The sequence below is a fragment of the Strix uralensis genome, chromosome 4 (genome assembly GCF_047716275.1).
Source record: "Strix uralensis isolate ZFMK-TIS-50842 chromosome 4, bStrUra1, whole genome shotgun sequence".
Taxonomy (NCBI): Eukaryota; Metazoa; Chordata; class Aves; order Strigiformes; family Strigidae; genus Strix; species Strix uralensis.
The window spans coordinates 92,202,257-92,221,031 of record NC_133975.1 but is presented as its reverse complement, the minus strand read 5'-3'; the positions used below and the strand labels follow the sequence as shown (position 1 = coordinate 92,221,031).

At 39.9% G+C, this 18,775-nt stretch overlaps 2 protein-coding genes across 2 annotated transcripts in view; both read left to right on the top strand.

Annotated features, from left to right (window-relative positions):
• PLA2G4F (phospholipase A2 group IVF) overlaps positions 1–1,079 on the top strand; it is a 38,676-nt gene extending 37,597 nt beyond the window's left edge. Inside the window, exon 23 of the transcript XR_012628864.1 lies at positions 1,011–1,079. The gene's annotated coding sequence lies outside the window, so the exon portion shown is untranslated. The remainder of the gene's footprint in view (positions 1–1,010) is intronic.
• Positions 1,080–1,177: 98 nt separating this feature from the next.
• LOC141943147 (cytosolic phospholipase A2 epsilon-like) overlaps positions 1,178–18,775 on the top strand; it is a 29,454-nt gene continuing 11,856 nt past the window's right edge. Inside the window, exons 1-13 of the mRNA XM_074867861.1 lie at positions 1,178–1,215; positions 1,834–1,993; positions 2,153–2,243; positions 7,695–7,778; positions 10,437–10,509; positions 11,303–11,439; positions 12,692–12,823; positions 15,835–15,875; positions 16,323–16,365; positions 17,104–17,167; positions 17,732–17,898; positions 18,040–18,132; positions 18,499–18,536. Of these exons, the coding sequence (XP_074723962.1) occupies positions 10,482–10,509; positions 11,303–11,439; positions 12,692–12,823; positions 15,835–15,875; positions 16,323–16,365; positions 17,104–17,167; positions 17,732–17,898; positions 18,040–18,132; positions 18,499–18,536 (743 nt within the window). The 5' untranslated portion in view covers positions 1,178–1,215; positions 1,834–1,993; positions 2,153–2,243; positions 7,695–7,778; positions 10,437–10,481. The remainder of the gene's footprint in view (positions 1,216–1,833; positions 1,994–2,152; positions 2,244–7,694; positions 7,779–10,436; positions 10,510–11,302; positions 11,440–12,691; positions 12,824–15,834; positions 15,876–16,322; positions 16,366–17,103; positions 17,168–17,731; positions 17,899–18,039; positions 18,133–18,498; positions 18,537–18,775) is intronic.

Here is an 18,775-nt window from a genome sequence, read left to right as displayed (position 1 = left end):
AGAGACATTGTATTTTGCTTTTACAGGTGTGTGAATTCAAAGGGTGTGTGTTTTCAATGACAGGACGACTGCTTTGGTATTTTTATTTTTGTATATGCTTGAGTCAGTATTCATATTTAGCAGAAGCACTAGGAAGTTCAATTATCCTTTAAAAGGTGCATTCTTTAGCAAATCCTGCAATTTTTAAGGTATTTCTCCTGGTGCCAGAAGGACACAGAAATACTAGGGAAAATGAGTATTGGGCTGTCAATAGAAGTAACAATAACCACCTAAATTTTTCTTTCCTACATTACTGTGTTTCTGGAAATATGCACAAGCAGCATGGGAAGTCAAAAGTATTTATGGATCCTGCTCTGTTCTGAGTGGCACAAAAGTACATATGCTTAATGCACTTATCAGTCAGCTGTATGCTTACCCTCGGTTTTTAACCTTAGTATCTGATTTTTGCCCCTTGCTTTATACTATTGATCCTGACCTAGAGGTCAGTGTGAAATTCCCAAGCTGTGTTGTGCCAGTATCCCAAGAAGCCTTATTAAGTGGACCCTGTTTCCCTTAGGAATACAGATAGGATTAATTTGAAAGAAACTCCCAAGAAATTGAAATTTTCTGTCTCTCTTTTTTTCCCTGGCTTTTTTTTAAGTCATGAAGACTTATGAGATCATGTTCCCTGTGCATGTGTATTCTACTCCAATATTTTTTTTAACCTGTTGTTGATCTGAACTTGACTTATTTATCAAAGACAAATCCTTAGAAGTCCTGTGGAAATAGATGGCTGGATAGAGGATTGAGATTTTTATTAATGCCCCTCTCGCTGAGGATGACCTACCCCCAAAGAGAATACTATGGTATGTTTTTGCAATGTTCTGAAATACTGGTGAATCCACTGATCTTTATTTTTTTTCAGCCCAATGATCATGAAATTACTCCATTCATGATATAAGTAATTCAGTGAGCTTTCTGAGACTCACATAAATGCTTGTTGTTTCTGTGTGCTCTTTCTCTTCCTACAGTCAGCCCTTAGGTAGCACTGTTTCAGAAGAGAGTACAGCAGCTGTGTAGCTACACCTGATCTTCACTCTCAACACCATCCCAGAGATGCTGCTTTCTGTTTGGAGGTCTGACAGTTCTGCTTGTCCAGAGCATCTAATCCAGATGCTCCTCCTATGACAAACACTGTATTCTCCTTCAGTTCTGAAAGCTGATCAAAGAATGGAGGTTTGCATTTCCCAAGAATTCTTCAAAAAAGAAAATAAAATTAATCAGATGTCATACTGTGACTTCACTAAGTAAATTCTGCTTGAACTGGGGCTAAAGTGTGATAATCCTTTAACAAATGAAAAAACCGGGCACTTCTGAAATTGGATGAGCTCATTAGTCTAATGTACCACTCTATGAATTACATACAAAAGGCAAAATGTAATTATCTGTTATGATCCCATAGGAATATGCTAAACACCAATTCTTGCATAGTGGAATCATGAGAAAAACTCTGTGGCATTTTGGAAATGCTTCATGGCTTTTGGGTTTTTTTGCAAGAAAGAATTGCAGGACCACCTGAGTTTATCTGAATATCTGAATTTTTTCCTTAAGTCCTCCTTTTATGGCACCTACTCCACTGTGGTAAAATTGAAATTGCTTTAATAAATCAAAGCCTCTCTTTTTACTCTAAGGAATTATTCTAGGATGGAGTAAAGGGACAGTGATGGAGACAGCTATCCATGGCTCCTCATATCTGGAGAGCTGAAATCGCTTGATTCCCTTGAACAATGAAGGTAGATAGAGACCAACTCTCTGAATACTGTGCTAGTGACTGTCTGCTTTCCTGACTGGCAGCTGGACTTGCTCCCTGATCAATTGACACCACCAGAAGACAAACTCTGACTTATTGATGGTGTATATTGCACCAGCAACCATCATCCACTGCTCCTGAAGGAGGAGAGAGTCATGCACGTCATCTTGTCCTTCTGATGACTCCTTGAGTACAGATTTTGAGGTTATTAATTTTAAAATATCTTTCCACTAAGCAGCCATTTTATAAAGCACTGTCTATAACAGTCACAAACAGAGGTGCTGTCAAGACTGATGCCAGCTGTGCAACCACTTTGAAGTTTGAAACTTTGCTAATAGGACTGTTTTCTTCTCCCTTTTGTAGGAGTGGAGCACAGTTCTGCAGGTGTGGGCAGAGGGAGTGTTACCTCTCACTGGCAGCTGCTCTTCATATAAGTGGATGAATATGATGCACTGTAAGGGTGATTTGGATAAATTGCTTCTTATAAGTAACTACAGTATTCAGAATAACAGAGTAGATTCTGTAGGCTTTTTGCATGGCCTTTGAATGGAAGAAGTGTAGCAGTAACTGAAATCAGTACTAGAAGACTTGAATCTTCCTGAGTGATGTATTTTCTTCATTCTGACCCTAAAGCAGAAGATTTTGGGGGATGTGATATATCATGTCACTCTGGATGCGAATAAAAAACTTCTCCAATTTAAAACTCATTTTTTCTCCATTTTACATTGGATATCTAAGGTTGGATATCAAGCCAAAACATTACTGATGCTTAGTATTTCAGAGAAGTTGTCTTTTCATTAGATATCTTATGTAGATCTTATCTGGATTACTCTGTTGTCACCTGGAGAAGTCTTCAGTGCTAGGGAGCATCTGTTCTCAAGTCAAATGGATAATATGACTCTTCAGGTGTGTCAAGTTAAGACACTCTTTGGTCTTGAGATCTGTCTTTGCTTGAGAGTGAAGTATTCCAAGGTCGCTGTTGCTCCAAGACTGGCTGGGCATCACTCTGCTTGTGAGAGATGGTGAGTGGCTGCCTTTGCATTAGTTGTTTCTTATCCTCTTTCCTTCACTTATTAAACTGTTTTTATTTCAACCCAAGAGTTTTCTTGATTTTGCTCTTTGTATTCTCTCACCTGTACTACTGCTGGGGGGAGAGTGAGTGAGCAGTTGTGTGGATGCTTAGCTGCTGTCTGGAGTTAACCCACCACACTTTATTATAGTTATGCTGAGGTATCCCTCTAATTTGTTTCTAAGTCAGATAAGAGCAACAAATCCATAGACTGCAGGCTAGACTTTGCCTTATGCTTAATGTTCTTTTGGATTTATATAGCAGTCTAAATGTTCCAAGCCCTAATTTCCTCTGCTTGAGACACTATGACACTTCCTTTATATTCATGGTGGAGTTCAGGTATCAGGCCTGCCTGAGTATTGCTGCTAGATTCAAAGTCTTGCTTGCAAGGTCAGCTGACAGAAGACCCCAATCAGTCTTACATCCGTAGAATCATTTAGGTTGGAAAAGACCTTTAAGATCATCAAGTCCAACCGTAAACCTAACACTGCCAAGTCCCCCACTAAATCATGTCCCTAAGTCTTTTAAATATCTCCAGGTACAGTGACTGAACCACTTCCCTGGGGAGCCTGTTCCAATGTTTGACAACCCTTTCAGTGAAGAAATTTTTCCTAGTATCCAATTTAAACCTCTCCCGATGCAACTTGAGGCCATTTCCTCTTGTCCTATCACTTGTTACTTGGGAGAAGAAACCAACACCCATCTCACTACAACCTCCTTTCAGGTCTCCCCTGGGCCTCCTTTTCTCCAGGCTAAACACCCCCAGTTCCCTCAGCTGCTCCTCATAAGACTTGTGCTCCAGAGCCTTCACCAGCTTCGTTGCCCTTCTCTGGACACGCTCCAGCACCTCAATGTCTTTCTTGTAGTGAGGGGCCCAAAACTGAACACAGCATTCGAGGTGCAGCCTCACCAGTGCTGAGTACAGGGGGACAATTGCTTCCCTAGTCCTGCTGGCCACACTATTTCTGATACAAGCCAGGGTGCTATTGGCCTTCTTGGCCACCTGGGCGCACTGCTGCCATGCATAAATAAGTGTCCAGAGAAAGTATATGAGCAGTTAGATCATTGTTCGTGGGCTTTTTTAAATACTTCATAGGTGCTGCTGCTGCACACCTACTATCTGCCCTCTTTTGCTGTATTGTCTACAAATGCCTTCCAAAATAAAAATAGAGGAGAGAAGCGAGCTCCTAGCTCTAGGTAAATAACTAAAGTGTCATAGTGGTTTAGGATGATAATTACAGTCAGTGGAGAGAGTTGGGCACTTCCAAAGAGCAGCAGTTCAGCCCTCAGGTGCTGCCAGAGAGAATTTTAGCCTGTTTCTTTTCATTAACTAGTGACGGTGATTCAGCTGCAATTACAAACCCATACTCAATACTTATCTCTGTCCTCCCATGTCTTTGTAGGAAAGGCCCACAGCTGTAATAAAAAAAAAAGTAATAAAAGTGAGTGTCAGTAAAGAACAAGCACCGAAGATGTCTTGAGGTCTCTTCTTCTTTTGCGTTAGGGGCATGATGAATTCCATTGCCTAGAGACTGTTAGCCCACATGCACAATCACACACTTGACTGGTGGTGTAGATGCCACTTCAGAGTATCTGGTGTGGGACCACTCTGTCTCTGGTGAGTTAGTGATAAATAGGTGTTATCTTCTGGTCTGAGCTGAAGATGCAGGTGGATCTTGGGTGCTGTGACTTAGCGTTCCCTCAGTGGTGAATGGGGTGACTCCAGTAGTGCTGTTTGAGAGGAAGGTGCTCTTGAGTAATTCAGTCCTTGGGAGCTGTCTCCTCAGCAATAACACAAAGCAGCTTGTGCATTTGTTGCTATTGTCACTTGTATCAACTCACCTCAGCTTGCGTTGAAGTACTTATGAAATAATCTGAGAAAACTGATGCAGCTAACTTGTAAATAAGGCCTAAATTGACAATGTGAGTGTAAATATCTTTTTCTGGATGTACTGAATCATGTATTGGAACAAAACTTTAATTCTAATAGGATATGAACACAATTATGCAACTTATGTGCAACAGACAATATTAAGTCAAACAGGTTATCTGTGGTGGTCTTTGTATTATCAAAGCAGGAAATGCAGCTTAATATTTCTTGTTCTTCATCTTACTCAAATACTTTAAACAGATGCTCTGAAGATTGCATGAAGACTTGATTTCTTATGGATTTCAATCAGTGTCCCTTCAGGTTTTGTCAGATCTAGGCCAAAAAGGGATTATGAGTGGTTCAGTTTTGAGATGTTTTATTTGGGTCATGTAAATGAAATCTGACATTCAGAGTTGGTGCCTGACAGCTTTTACAGCTTTTATTTAGGGGATTACGAAGATTAGTATTTTTAGAAGTGAAGTTGTACCCTGTGGCTGCATTGGTGTATCAAGAGGTTTGATAATTGGTGATATCTCCAGTCTCAAATTGCTGTGAGAGGAAGGTGTTTCTGAGTCTATGTCAAAACTGATCTGGGATCTTGGTGGCAAATGGGAGTCTCCAGCTCTTGCAGCTGCTTCTCAAGAGGCTGCTGAGCCTGTGCTGGTGCTGCTGTAAGCAGTCTGCTGCTCTGCCACCCTGGGCACCTATGCTGCAAGTTGTGTGGCCCAGTTTGTCTGTGTGACTCCAGACCTCATATAGCTGTGCAACTAGTACTGCTGAAAGCTGCTGCTGTTATAACAGTATTGGTGAAATACTATTTTGCCTTCTGGCCTGCAGCTTCCTGACTTCTGACTTACCTGCACCACTGTTCACAATGCACAATATCATGTTATCAAATAACTTCCTAATTATTTCTGGACTACATCTGCTTTTGCTGGATTTCTTCTTTCTCATGTTGTGCAGATCAAGCATCTATAGTATTAGTGCCATAGCTGCTTGAGCAGTTAATATTGCTTAATTTAGTTTATGAAATCCACAAAAGGCCCAAGTGTGAGGTTTGTGGAAAGGGTGGGGGTTGAGTGGGGAGCATGGCATATTATCTAACTGGATGGGTAACTTTTATTCTTGAAGAGCTGGAGAGAATCCACTGTCATCAAACTGAGCTATAAAATGACTTAAGAGCCTGAGCTAGGTGATAAGACGGCTGTCATGTTCAGCCTCTTGTAACAGCATGATCTGAATCTCTTGTTTCAAATCAGGGAACATTACTTCAAAAGCATTATCATATAATCAAAGTGAAATAAATCTCTATTGTAATAAAACTGCTCCACAAAATAAAAAACCAACCCAACAAAAAACCTGTAGCTGGGAACTCATCACACTTTTTTTGCATGAATGACAGTACAACCTAAAGCAGGAACTGTTACATATTCAATGTCTGAGTCTATGAAAGACCAGACTAATTACAATGATCATTTGAAACTTGATCTAAGGCAGCTCTCCTCTACAGGACAGTTTGAATAGTCAGATCCTTTTATTAGAAATGGTTGAAAGTCAGATTTCTTTTTTACATAAGAAGTCCTGCTGCTTCAAAAAGGGGTTTTCTGACTTAAAAACTTGGGAATTCTAAAAAATAAACTGTTTTAAAAAAACCTTATTTTAACTGCAGTTTCTCACTAATAACAGATGGTTTTAGTGATTTTTAAAATGTTTAATGCAATAGCTGGCTTCTGTCATTTTAGTAATAGTATTAGGTACTTCTGTTATTCTGTATTGAGTGCTATTACAGAAAATAATGTGAAATTATTCTAAAATTAAAAAGAAACTTGATTTTGACATGAATGCTTAAAAATTTTGGAAAAAAAATCATATGTACCTATTTGTGTTAAAGCTTATATGGGTTTCTAACATAGTTTAATTGAAAGCCATACTTTCACTAAAAAACGTTTCATTAACAGAAACTCCTGCTGGCGATGCTTACCCTGTAACATCCTTTATGTGACAGAAATAAGAGAGAAGAAAAGCTACAAGATGTTTTCTTTAACTATTTACTGCTGCCCATGAGAGCCAGCCTCCATGTTGTGGGTGTAATTTGTGGCGAACTTGGTGAAAACCCTTGCAGTTGCGCATCTGGCTGGAGGAGCCGGTGGGAGCTGGAATGCTGCTGTTGGGATGTTCATATCACTCCACTTGGTGCTGCCAAAGTGCAGATAAGGATTTTAGGACTAGAGAAAATAACAGTAGATATCAGTAGTTGCAATACTTTGTTAGGTCTTCTCTAGTTTGTGAGGGTTGCAACTGCCCCAGGATATCCCTCTGTGTGTGGTTATTCAGATGTTACGGTGGTGAATAACTATTTTATTTTGGGATTAGCCTATGATAAAATGTTTGACCCATCTCCTCCTTTCCCCCGTAAATCACTGTGGTGTTTAAAAAAAAAAAAAAATATCTTCATATGACACAGAACAAGTGCATAATTTGTGCTTCTGAAATCAGTGGGAGGTGGAGCTATGAGTCAATCTATACAGCTCTTCTTCCCTGCCTCTGTTGGAAAATAGTGTGGTCCAGGAGCACCTGCCAGCTGCGAGACATACAGACTGGACCATTATAGTGTTGCGTTTTATGAAACAGAGATACTAATGGGATCATCAGCCTATTCACCTTTGGTAAGAGAAAATCAGCACTGGGGCAGGAGGATCTGTTTGACTGTCTTGGGTGAGATTCATCAAAAGCAAATACTTGGGTATTTTGATCCTTAAATGTCAAACAGATCTGCAGTGGGCAGATTTATTAGTAAAAGCAGCAGATAGATGGTCTTGGTGAGATGGAGATGTATCCCATCATAAGGAGGAGAAATGGTAGGACCCCCTGCTATTGTTAAGGTGAATCTGATTAGAAACTGAAAACTAAGAATTGTTGGCTGCTAGGTTTCGTCACTGGCCCCTCTCTTGGCTCCTTGTCCCCAGGATCGGTTCATCCGAGCAAACCCGCACAGGAAGATTGGAATCAGGAGGAGGAATCGTGAGAGACCGCACAGCGCTGAAGATGAGGTACTGTACAGAGGGCAGCTTCTGGGTTGCAGGGAGAGGGCTGTGGGGTATGAACAGTGGCAGTGGCCGTGCTACCTGCAGTCTTCCATCAGCCTTTCCCCTCTCTCCCTCAGCTTAACTGTTACTATGAGAGGTGGTATTTTTTTAACAGTTAGTTAGGGGAATATTTGTTTCTACTGTGAGTGTGCTCTCTAGAGTGGAAAACATTCACTATGACTTAGGGGTTGGGAAGGTGAGGAAGATGATGAACTTGTGGTTTTGGATGCTGGGCAAGGAACCGGGAGAGCTGGATTTTAGTCTTGATTTTACTGTGACATCACTATATGACAGTAGTCGTACCTCATAACACCCAAGGCTCAGTCTTCTAATTGTTTATGGAGGCAGATCAGCAGATAAAATGGATTATTCAGTGTCTGCCACTTAAAATAATTCTGAATGCTAATTTTTATGAAACTGAAAGGTGTTGGAAGGTGCTGAATATGGTACATACTGGATATGTAACCAAGTATTCCTTTTTCTGAGTAATATCTGGTTGAAATTATATTAATGATAACTTAAAAAAAATTAAAAATTATATGATGTTTGTGTTTTTCCCCTGAGTTTCCTGAATTTGCTCCCTAGCTGTATTCAGTGCAGAAGCATGAGGCTCTCTGCTAGATATGGGAGAGCAGTGAACTCACTATCTGCTAGCACTATGGAATAGTATTTGGTTTTGTGTCTGCATATTTTCTTTGTATTTCAGCCATCTCATGAATAAGTTTTCTCCAGAATCCTGAATACAGATGGTACTAAAGCTGAGGATGAAAAATTAATCCTCTGTATTTGGGCTAAAAAGTTGAGCTTTCAGCAATTTGGATCATCTACTCCTGTTGTTCTATCTCCAGAAACATTGCTGCGAAAAATTCTGCTGAGGTTGATGGGTTTCTTCCTAACTTCCTGCTTTTGTTCAAATGGCATTTTCTGAGAGAAAACTACTGGGTTGGGAATTTTTCTAGTGGGCTGTAAATATCATCTAGCCTGGTGACTTACTGCTTTTTAGATGGTTAATCTGCTCCTGTCAGGACACTGACATATCAAAATAAGAGGTACACAAGGAGGATCTAAGGAGACAGTTTCTCAGAAATCATGATGCTTTCAAGATTTAATTGCTTCTTTCTAATTTAATTAATGGAGCTACTGTTTCTGTATGTAGTATTTTACTTCTGATATTTTTCAAGACTCTCTTGTTTTTCCTGTAACAAGTATAGGGTTTCTGTAGTTGTGATGGGGAGGGGAGGGAGAAAACAAAAAATGGAGGAGGTTGCAGATCCTTCAAGTTATTCCCCTGTAGAGCCCTACACTGTGGGATGTCAATGCATTGCTATACCTTGGTGCGTCTCCTTGGTAAATGAATCGGGTCAACCTAGTGTTTTTCCATGTGAATGTATTTTTAAAATAATTTATTATGCAGAAGTCCTGAATAAGCCAGGACATTCTGAATCACCTGTCTGCTTTTTTTTGTTTTTTTTTTTTTTGGTGTATATGCATTCATATGCAATTATAATTTTTATTCTTGCTTCTTTGTATTTAATTGCATAATCTAACACACTGGCAATTTTACTGTCATCCTATCAAATCTGTAATTCGGTTTGTGTTTGCAACTTTCTATTTTCTTAAATTGTTTAAAGATTTTTGTGATTCATGCCTTAGTCAGTTCTGACTTTCCTCCAGCTCCTGGTTTATGTACATATATCAGTTCTGCATGTTGTGGTAATGTGTTTTCATTTTGATTAATGTAGACCCTATCTATGGATGGCAGGTTATCTTTACTCAGTGTCACATAGAGCCAAAAAAAAAAGAGAATAAATACAGCTTCTGCTTTATGTCATGTCAAATTTGCACTGAAATGCTAGAGCTATGTGTGAAATGGAAGAATGCTTACCCCAAGCCTTTGGTTTCAGCCTTCCTCCTGCTGGTGTAACTTAAGAGGTCTGGAGTCCCATACTGGGCTGTTCCCTTCTAGAACCATCCTTCCCTCTTTCAGTTGTTTATTTCCTTTTAAGAGCCAGGTATTTTGGTATGGTGAAGGATGTTACGGTGTTATGTATCCCACATCCAGGTTGGCCAGTAGCAGTGATATCTGGACCAGGGCATTATAAATGGAGGATATTTCTCCTGTTCTGCAGTAACAATATGTGGCAGATGGGCTGCAGTCCCTGCCAGAGGAAGGAGGGCATCCTGTGGTCCCTGAGCTGGCACACCAGGAAGTGCTGTGCTGTGCTGTAATCTGCTGCACTCAGCCTGAAATGTGAGGAGGAAACCTTGTAGTTTGAAGGCAGCTGGATTTTACAGGGGCAATTATGTAGTGACTTTTTGTGTGAAAACTATCTTGTGATATTTCTTAATATTCCCTGCATTAAAACAACCTCCAAAACCTAAAACTTTAGAGAACTTAATCTTAAACATGACTAGTTAGAAAACGTAAATGGAATCTGATGTTATATGGTGTCAAATCACAAGAAAGAATCTATTTTCAGAAATGGTTTCAAATAATTAAAATGAAAACATATTCACAGCATTAATGAGAGAATGGTCTTTGCTTATGCTATAGGATAGGCTGTGTTAGTTATATCTGAGTTATTTGCTAATAATTAAGGTATCTTTCTCATTGTTCTGCAGCCAGAAGTGCCTCAGTTTTGCTGGCTGATTGTAAAAATTATAAGCATGAGAAATCTCCGCAAAGCAGATCTGTGTAAGTATCACTGATGGCATGTTTATAGGTTAGCAAGAAAATCACTATCACCTGAATTTGATGCTCTTGCACACCTGTTGCTTGGATTACATTTATGTCTCAGGTTGCTTCTTGGCTGAAGAAATTGTGTCTGTTTTCATTTTTGTTTAGACTCAATTAAAATAATTTAGAAAACAATAATAGAAATGAAATAGAACAGAAATTCTATGTTGGGAAAAAAGTTATCCTTCCCTTCACCAGCTGCTTTTTGATATTTCCCTTTCCCCTAACTTTTCAGTGCCCCTTTATCCACACGTTGCTGGTTTCCCTTCTGAAAGGGACACCTTTGTGAAAGATACAGGAAAAATCAGTAGTTGTGTTGGGTGCTGCTGTGTTTGTGTCTTCATTGCTATATCACTGTGGATAACTTGTGCGTTACAATTAGAACCAGGTCAGAAAAATCCCCAAAACTAAGTTCTTAATTTTTTTGGAAAAGTGAAGTTTCAGGAAGTGAAGTCATATATGAATTTGCTTGAGGCCTGGCAAATATTTGAAAACAGAAGTAAAAAATCAGAAGAGCCAGAATGCTTTATTTCAGTACTGTTGAAACCAAATATGTTGGCTTTTGTTATCAAATAGTATTAGTGGTTTAAAATTGACTTTTGTTTGGAATTGACATGAATGTAGATAGAAAAGTTAAATAACTCTAAACCCAGAATGTTTTCCTTCTGTCTAATGAAATATTCCCTGACTGGGCAAAAGAAATAGTAAAAAAGTACTGCTGTACTAGTTATGCATCCTTTTGTTAACACAGTGAGCCGAACTGATTGCTACGTCAAGCTGTGGCTGCCAACAGCTTCATGTCGAGAAGCCCGGACAAGAACTGTACACAACTGCAGAAACCCTGTCTGGAATGAAACTTTTCAGTTCATGATACAAAATGAAGTAAAGGTAGGATCTGCACCTGTGATAGTGAGCAGATGCTTTCTAAAGGGGATGTCACCTGCTGCTGCAGACTCTTTGAGAGCCTTGAGGCTCACATGGAGGCTTGAGCTCAGTTATGCTGAGAAATAGGATGGTAACAGAAAGATACAGAAAGCATCAGAGACAGCATGAGAGATGCTGTTTCCTACGAGCAAGTAAATATGCAAGCCTTGCTATGGATTCTCTGGTGCCCTGACTGATCTCTGTCATCTTCTAAGCATTAGAACCCCATGAATTGGATGGGAGGTTTTATAAACTCTTTAGAGGTTTAGTTATATTTTCTTCTATGCAACTGTGAAGGCATTTTTGCTGTTTTACCAGGAGCTTGTAACACCTGCTTTATAAAGTAAGTGATGCTGTTTGTAAATTATAAGAGGTACCATAACTTAGTGCCATTTTCTAAAAATTTTAAAATATCTTTTAATACTTAACTATTTCATCCCAAAACAGGCATATTTTCAAAAGCCTATTAGGCTATAAGAAAGCAAACCGTATGTCTGACTTAGTCATGGTTCTATTGTAAGTCTATCCCATGCTTTGAGTGTAAACTCATAGTGTTATGGATCATCTGGGATAAAGTTGAATGCTTCTTTCTGTCCCAGAGCAGTTGTAAAAAAACTGTTTAAAATGTCTGTAGAGTTAGCAGAAATAGATTATCAGAGTGTGAGTGATACAAGGTCTAGAGACGGGGTCAGCTTCCTGTGGCTTAATAGTGTTGCATCTTCTCATGCTGCCATGGGTAGTCCAAGCACTGAGGGATTGCAAGGGGTATCACTACACTTTACATCTTGTTAAAGAGTTTGTTAATGTGCTTTACTTTCCATTTGTAAAGGGCTGAGAGTTTGCTTTCTGTTATTACTTTCTGCTGATATGGCAAAATTTCTTGAGATAGTAGTTTTGAATCTGGAAAGAATCTGATGAACAGCAAGTGTAATCTCTATTCTGTCCAGTGCATATTACCATCATGCACATCACTTATGCTGCCTTTCTTTTGAGTTCTTTGTTCATGGCCAAATCTGATGATTTACCTCTTCTAGGGTTCATCCCTGACTTTGCAGTCTGAGCCACAGGGGCTCTGAACTGAGCTCCACACTGTGCAGGAGTCTGTCAACATGGAACAATGTGAGGGCTGCATGCTGCTGACTCTGGACAGACCTTCCTTTTGGGCTCAGTAGTCCCAGAATACAGCATTTACATCCTTCTCTGCCTGTTTCCTCAGAACATCCTGGAGCTGACAGTCTGCGATGAGGATACTTTTACACCAGATGACCAGCTTCTGACTGTTCACTTTGATGTAGCTAAAATTCAGCCTGGGGAAAAAGTTCACCTGAATTTTGAGTTGAATCCAGAGGTGAGAAATGAAAAGATGAGTGAAATTAAATGGATAGATAAAATAATACTCTTGATCAGAATTTTGTCCCAAGTTACTATCTATATTAAACAGAGTTGTTCTCACACACAAAGACTTTGTTAAAAGGACCTTATTAAAGCAAAAAGTTAAATGCTCAGGGCTTAGGAGTGGTCAGAAACAGTCACCCCTCTGTTGGGATTGCAATTAGATGCAAAACTGCTTTCCTATTCTGAATTTTTTTTGAGATTTCAAAAATGTCAGAAAAAAATAGAGAAAGCAGGAGTCACAAATGAAGAAGCTGATGGTTAGAGATCTTGTCGCTGTTGTAGGAGACTGACAGAGAAGGGATGGGAACAAACCTGGCCCCCTTTCCAGGCAGCTGCCCAGACCCTTTGGCCAGTAGCTCACTAGGGGTACCTCCTCTCAGCTTCACCGGGGGTTTTGTTCTGTGCTTTCAGGCAATATGCTTGGTAAATGATTATATATTCTCATGAAAATATCTCCATTTTTTTCCTCCTTCTGATAAAGAACTCTTATTCTTTTTTAAAATTGTCAGCAAGTCTGTTTATGATCTTTTGTTACAGGGTTACAGATTTCTTTTAGAGGGGCTGAGCCAGCACAGAATATGGATAGGGCTTAATGCATGAGAAGTTCCTCAGTATTTTATTCTTTTCTTCTACGTCAGTGTGTGACCTAGGACTTTTATTTGCTGCATATGTCTCAAAGAATATTGTGTTTCATTGTATTAAAGAGAGGATTAAGAGTTTCTTGTGAAATGTGGGGTGGGTGAAGTTGCTGAGAGGACAGGTGGAGAAATCACACCCATCTTTCAAGAGAGCAAAATATGTACTCAGATTACTTTCCGCAAAATATAACACCTTCTCTTCTTGGAGGCTCTGTAGTAACGAGACTTCAGGGCTTTTTCACACTTCTGACAAGGGCTTGAGTTTACAGTTCCTAGGAATTGTGTGTGCTCTGTTTATTTCTAAATCACTGTTTCAGGCTGTCCAGAAAACACTCTTGCCTGTTTTTTATATTACTATTGCTTTGGAGAGTGTTTATTAACTGCTCTTCTAGAAAGCCAGTCCTTACTAGGGATTTCAATATACCTGCTCCAGATGACTACAGCCTTCTTTAGAAAAAGCCTCAAGTGACTGAGATAATTTCAGGTGTGATTCAAGCCATGAGTTTGCTCTGAAGTGTGTGCGGTGTTGGCTTAACCCATTGGCTTGGCAAGGTGGAAGTTGGGGAGATAAGACAAGGTGACCTGTGTCTCAGGAATGTTTCGGTCAAGCCATCCTTAGTCGGATCACAACTCATACTCAGGTGCCCATGAGGCATCACAGATTATGGTCTGTACATGGATTTTTACAACACTTACAGTTAATTTTTTTTAAAAAAAGTGACTTAGTAATGGAACATGCTGGGCAACCTTAATAATAGGCAGTACTGCCACCTCTACCCATAATGATTTCTTTCATATATCAAGGTATCAAAAAAGGAGGGCTGAGGAGGTGGATGGGTAATGTCAGAGCATCAGGATTGCTTCCTGCTGTGCCTCTTGCGCACTTTGTGGTCTAATACGTCTTTCCATTGCTTTGCTCCGTGTTTTTCACCCACAGAAATGTGAATGGAGCCTAATAGAAATGCAATTTGTGTGAATGTGTGTACAACAGCATAAGAAGGGTGGGAACATAAAGCAGGCACAATTAGACAGATGTTACAAGCCAGGGTCTCCTGAACATTTTATGCTGTTCTTTGGACAAAGTTGGAACAGACTATCAGTGAGTTTGGATACTACAGACTGGTCACAATCTGATGCTTGATAAAGTCTGTCTTGCGCCTCTGTATGGTCACTACTTTGTAAAATCCATCCTCAGCCTTCTGTTACAAGCTGTTGCAACCACCCTAATTCTCATGAAAGAGAGACTTTGGGAGAAACAGGAAAGCAGAACCACCTGCTACTGAATTACGTGCCACAGATACAGCTCTCAGAGAAGCCACCTGAGATGTCTCGTTTACTGACATGAACTAGCAAATACAAAAATACTCACTTTTCACCTTCACTGTAGTGATGATTTTACCTTGGCAGCTATGTTATCAGACTAGGCACGGTTTTCACAGTCTCTTCACAAAGCTAAAGTATGCTGTGCAGTCAGACAGAAGGGATATTTAGCAGTAAAGGTTAGTTCTGCATATGAATGAAAAATTTTGCCATCACTTGTCAGGAAGAGATTTATATCTTCTACTAATTAGTATTTTCTTCTCTGTGGGTGATAGAGATGATCTGCGATATATGTTTTTATTGGTTATTTCCTGGATTGCCTGTGTCCCATACATACTGATCCAGCAAATGGCAAGACAAAACAAAGAGAGGCAGTGAATACAGTTATTCAGTCCCTCTTATGTTGTTGATGTGTTACTCTTCTGTTGCTGTTCCCTGCTCTTACACTGTTCCCCCTTTCTCATCTTGATTTGGCCCTTGTGAGCTCTTTCCCTCATTCCCCTTCACAGCTTCAGTCTTCTCTCTCTTCTTCCCTTCACACTGGCAATTTTCATTCTCCAAGTTGGTCTCTTCTCTCACCCTTTTTAAATGTTTAGTCACTATACTCTGCAAATTCCTTTGTTTTAACCCAGACATACTCCCCACCTAGGTCCATTTATTCTCAAGTATGTTCTCCTACATAATTCACCTTTTATACCTCCTTTCCTCGGCATTGATTGACCTGTGTCTCACCCCACTAATAAATTAATAATGGGACCTTCACCCCCTATTCCATGATGCTTACTCTCCTTTTCCATTTGGGGGGACAGTGTAAATAGTAGGGTGTGGAGAGATACGAAATGAAAGGGTGGTCAAAGAAGTCTCCATTCATGTACATTATGATGCAGGGGGTGTGGGAATAGCAAAACCTTGCAAGGGAGGGGTATGCAATAATCATCAGAGCTCTATCAAAGGAGAAAGTTTATTTGTTCATTTTCCTTGAATGAAAAATGAATCTTAATTTCAGAATCAGGAAGAACTAGAAGTGGAATTTCTACTGGAAAACATGTGAGTAAAGCCTAAATGTTACGGAATTTGTCATCAGAAAACTTTGCATTTTAGAGAGAGTGGTAATACAGCATTTGAGAATTGGCTCCATGTGCCTGTGTTCAGGCATTCCATCTTGGCATGTCCTCCGTGGTTGCTTTCCTGTCCTGAATCTGGTGAAATCGCTTCTTGAGCGACAGTCTCACTTACTATTTATAGCTGAGGGTGGGTGTTTATTTTGTAATTCAGCCTAAGGAGAGATGATGCTGGTCAGGGGAGGTAAGAAAGAGGGAGTGTCCCTAGGAGCTATGGGACTGTGACCTGGCAGTGGGCACGAGAGAGGTGAAAGCTAGAAGTGCTGATGGCACTTGGCAGCTAGAAAAACTGAGCTCAGAGAACTATTTGCATTTAAAGGATTACTGCTCATATACCCACTTCTAAATAAACCTTTTCCTTTTTGCTTTTCAGTCCAGGTGTATCTGAGAACATCACTACTAATGGCGTACTAGTGGTAATTTTTTTTTTTTATGCTTATGTTCTTATGGTAGGGTAGAACTGAAGGATGTAGTTGGAAGAACTATGCCTTTAGGTGTAGCCTTTACTATTTTTCAGATGAGACACAGGTGTGATTGTAAAGTTTTGAATTTGGTCATGCTTGTAGTGTGTTCTGTGTTGGGAGAGGCTTGGACCAGCACTCTGCCACAGTGCCAATGAGCTGCTTACAGATGAAATGGCAGTAAACTTGGGAAGGGAGTGAATCCAGTGCCACTGCAGAGTTTATTACTGAATCTCTACCTTGGAGCTGAAGGCCTTTTTCACACCATGTCCAAAGTACTGTGTGATGCTCCTGTGCTGCTACTTCCTCCTATGCAGCACTCTCTTGGGAAGTTTCAGCTTCATCCCAAAGGTATTACAGTCCCACCTGTCCAGTTGTTCTGCAGAATTGTAGGTATCCTTCAGCTCGCTCTTCTGTAGACAAAAGTTAAAGCATGGCCTAGATGAGGAGAAAAGATTCTTGTGTTAATTGTTTGGGATTGAATGGTATTTAGTGGGACAGATCACCAGCTACCTTAGCTCCCTTGACCACAGTATTGCTTGTGTGATTTATACAAGAAAATCAGCCTCTCCAATTTCTTCGTGTTCACAGGACATCATGGCCAAGCCTGGTGTTTCTACAGGACCCCTAGATCCTCAGTGAGGATCCTGCACTGTTTCTGTGATGGGTGATTTTATTGCTTATCTCTTCTAGTCTCGTGAAGTTTCCTGTTTGGAAGTACATGTGAATGAAACAAAAATGAAGAGCCCTTACAAAAGTGAGGTTATTGATTTAAATAACTTGTTGCTGCTTTTTGTGATATGGGAATCTAGACAAATATTTGATCTGTTTTAGTCTCTGTATCAGGGCTGCTTGGGGATTGAGGTGTTTCCGGAATGATCTACTTGCTGGGGATGGTGTGACTGTGTAGCTTAAGAGAAACTGCGGAGGTGGCTGAGAAATGTTTCAGAAACATCACTGCAGTGTGATGGAATGGAAATACCAGTGATAAGAACAGAAAGTAAAAGAGGAGAAACACAACTATTGGGAGGGGAAAGACTATGGTGGAAACTCAAGGGGTGTGAATGCTGCTAGTGGCATCCACTGATCTAATACATGCTCTCCGTTGCTTGGCAGGGGAGAAGTTGCAATGCTGCACCGGCCTTCTGGTGCTTATTCAGTCTGGCCCTTGCTCACACTGGTTATGGGGGAGGAAAAACATTGTGTCCCAAATTAATGTTGACTGCACTAAGGCTTAAACTTTACTTGGGGCATTTTTATTTGTTATTTTTCAGGGCTAGATGAAGTTAATGTTTTTCTGCGGTTTGCTTCTTTTTCTTAGGGAGAGATTTCACGTTCACAGTGAAAGGATCCTATGAAGAAACCCAGGATGTTTCCATAGGTCCTCGCTGCAGACGGGGAAGTGGTGAAACCACCGTGTTCCACTATGTCAAGCACAGTCAACCCAGACTGCATATGACACGGCCAAAGGAGCACTTTTTCTGTGGTGTATGTTTTGCTTGTGGATGGTGATAACAGCTAAAGTAACTTTTGGGAGAAGCAGGATGAATTAGCCTTTCTCTCATAGATTTGTACCTATGGGTTGTAAATAAATTTCTCCTTAACAATTTTTTTCCCATTTTAATTCAGCATGGCTCAGCTAGGAGGGAAATGGATGTAAGTAGTCCCCTGGCTGTGCCTCTCCATTCTCTGGACTTGGGAAAGAAAGTGACTGTGATGAGAGTGAGTAACCTTTGACAGCATTTGGAATTATTTCAACAAGTGTAAGCTATATCTGTGTAATACTCAGTTCATTATTAGTTTTGTTATTAAAAGAGTACTAGCTGAGTTATATGTATGTTCAGCTCTGCATACACTGAAAGTATAACTATTATTCAGGGGAAAAAGTAGCCTATTCAGAATTTCTGATTGCTTTAAAAGTATTTTAAAAGCAGGATCATACTGATGATTGTGTGCAGAAGGCCTGAGAAGAGACCAAAGATTTATCATTAGACTATATATCTGAATAATTGCTAATACTGTAAAACTTGGTTTTGCAAACTTTCAATTCTAATTAAAATTTATGGTGTTTTCATTCTTGATTCTCAGGGTGAATCTTATGAGGTGTCTGTGAAGGAAAAAGACAGGTAAATCTTTTATTTCTTTAGGCTATCTCCTGTCCTTGTCCCTGAAAGGAGGCTACAGCTTAAATTAGCTCATTTCAAAAGCAGGAATAAAGATTGTAATTGATTAAAGAAAACCAAAATATGGGGAAGGGCTAATAAAGTTATACATGTTTTTAAATTGTCAGTAAGAGTTCAGCATGGAATAGGTGGTAGGTAGTCATGGGTTATAACCAGTCATAGTATTATTCCTAATGTTGATT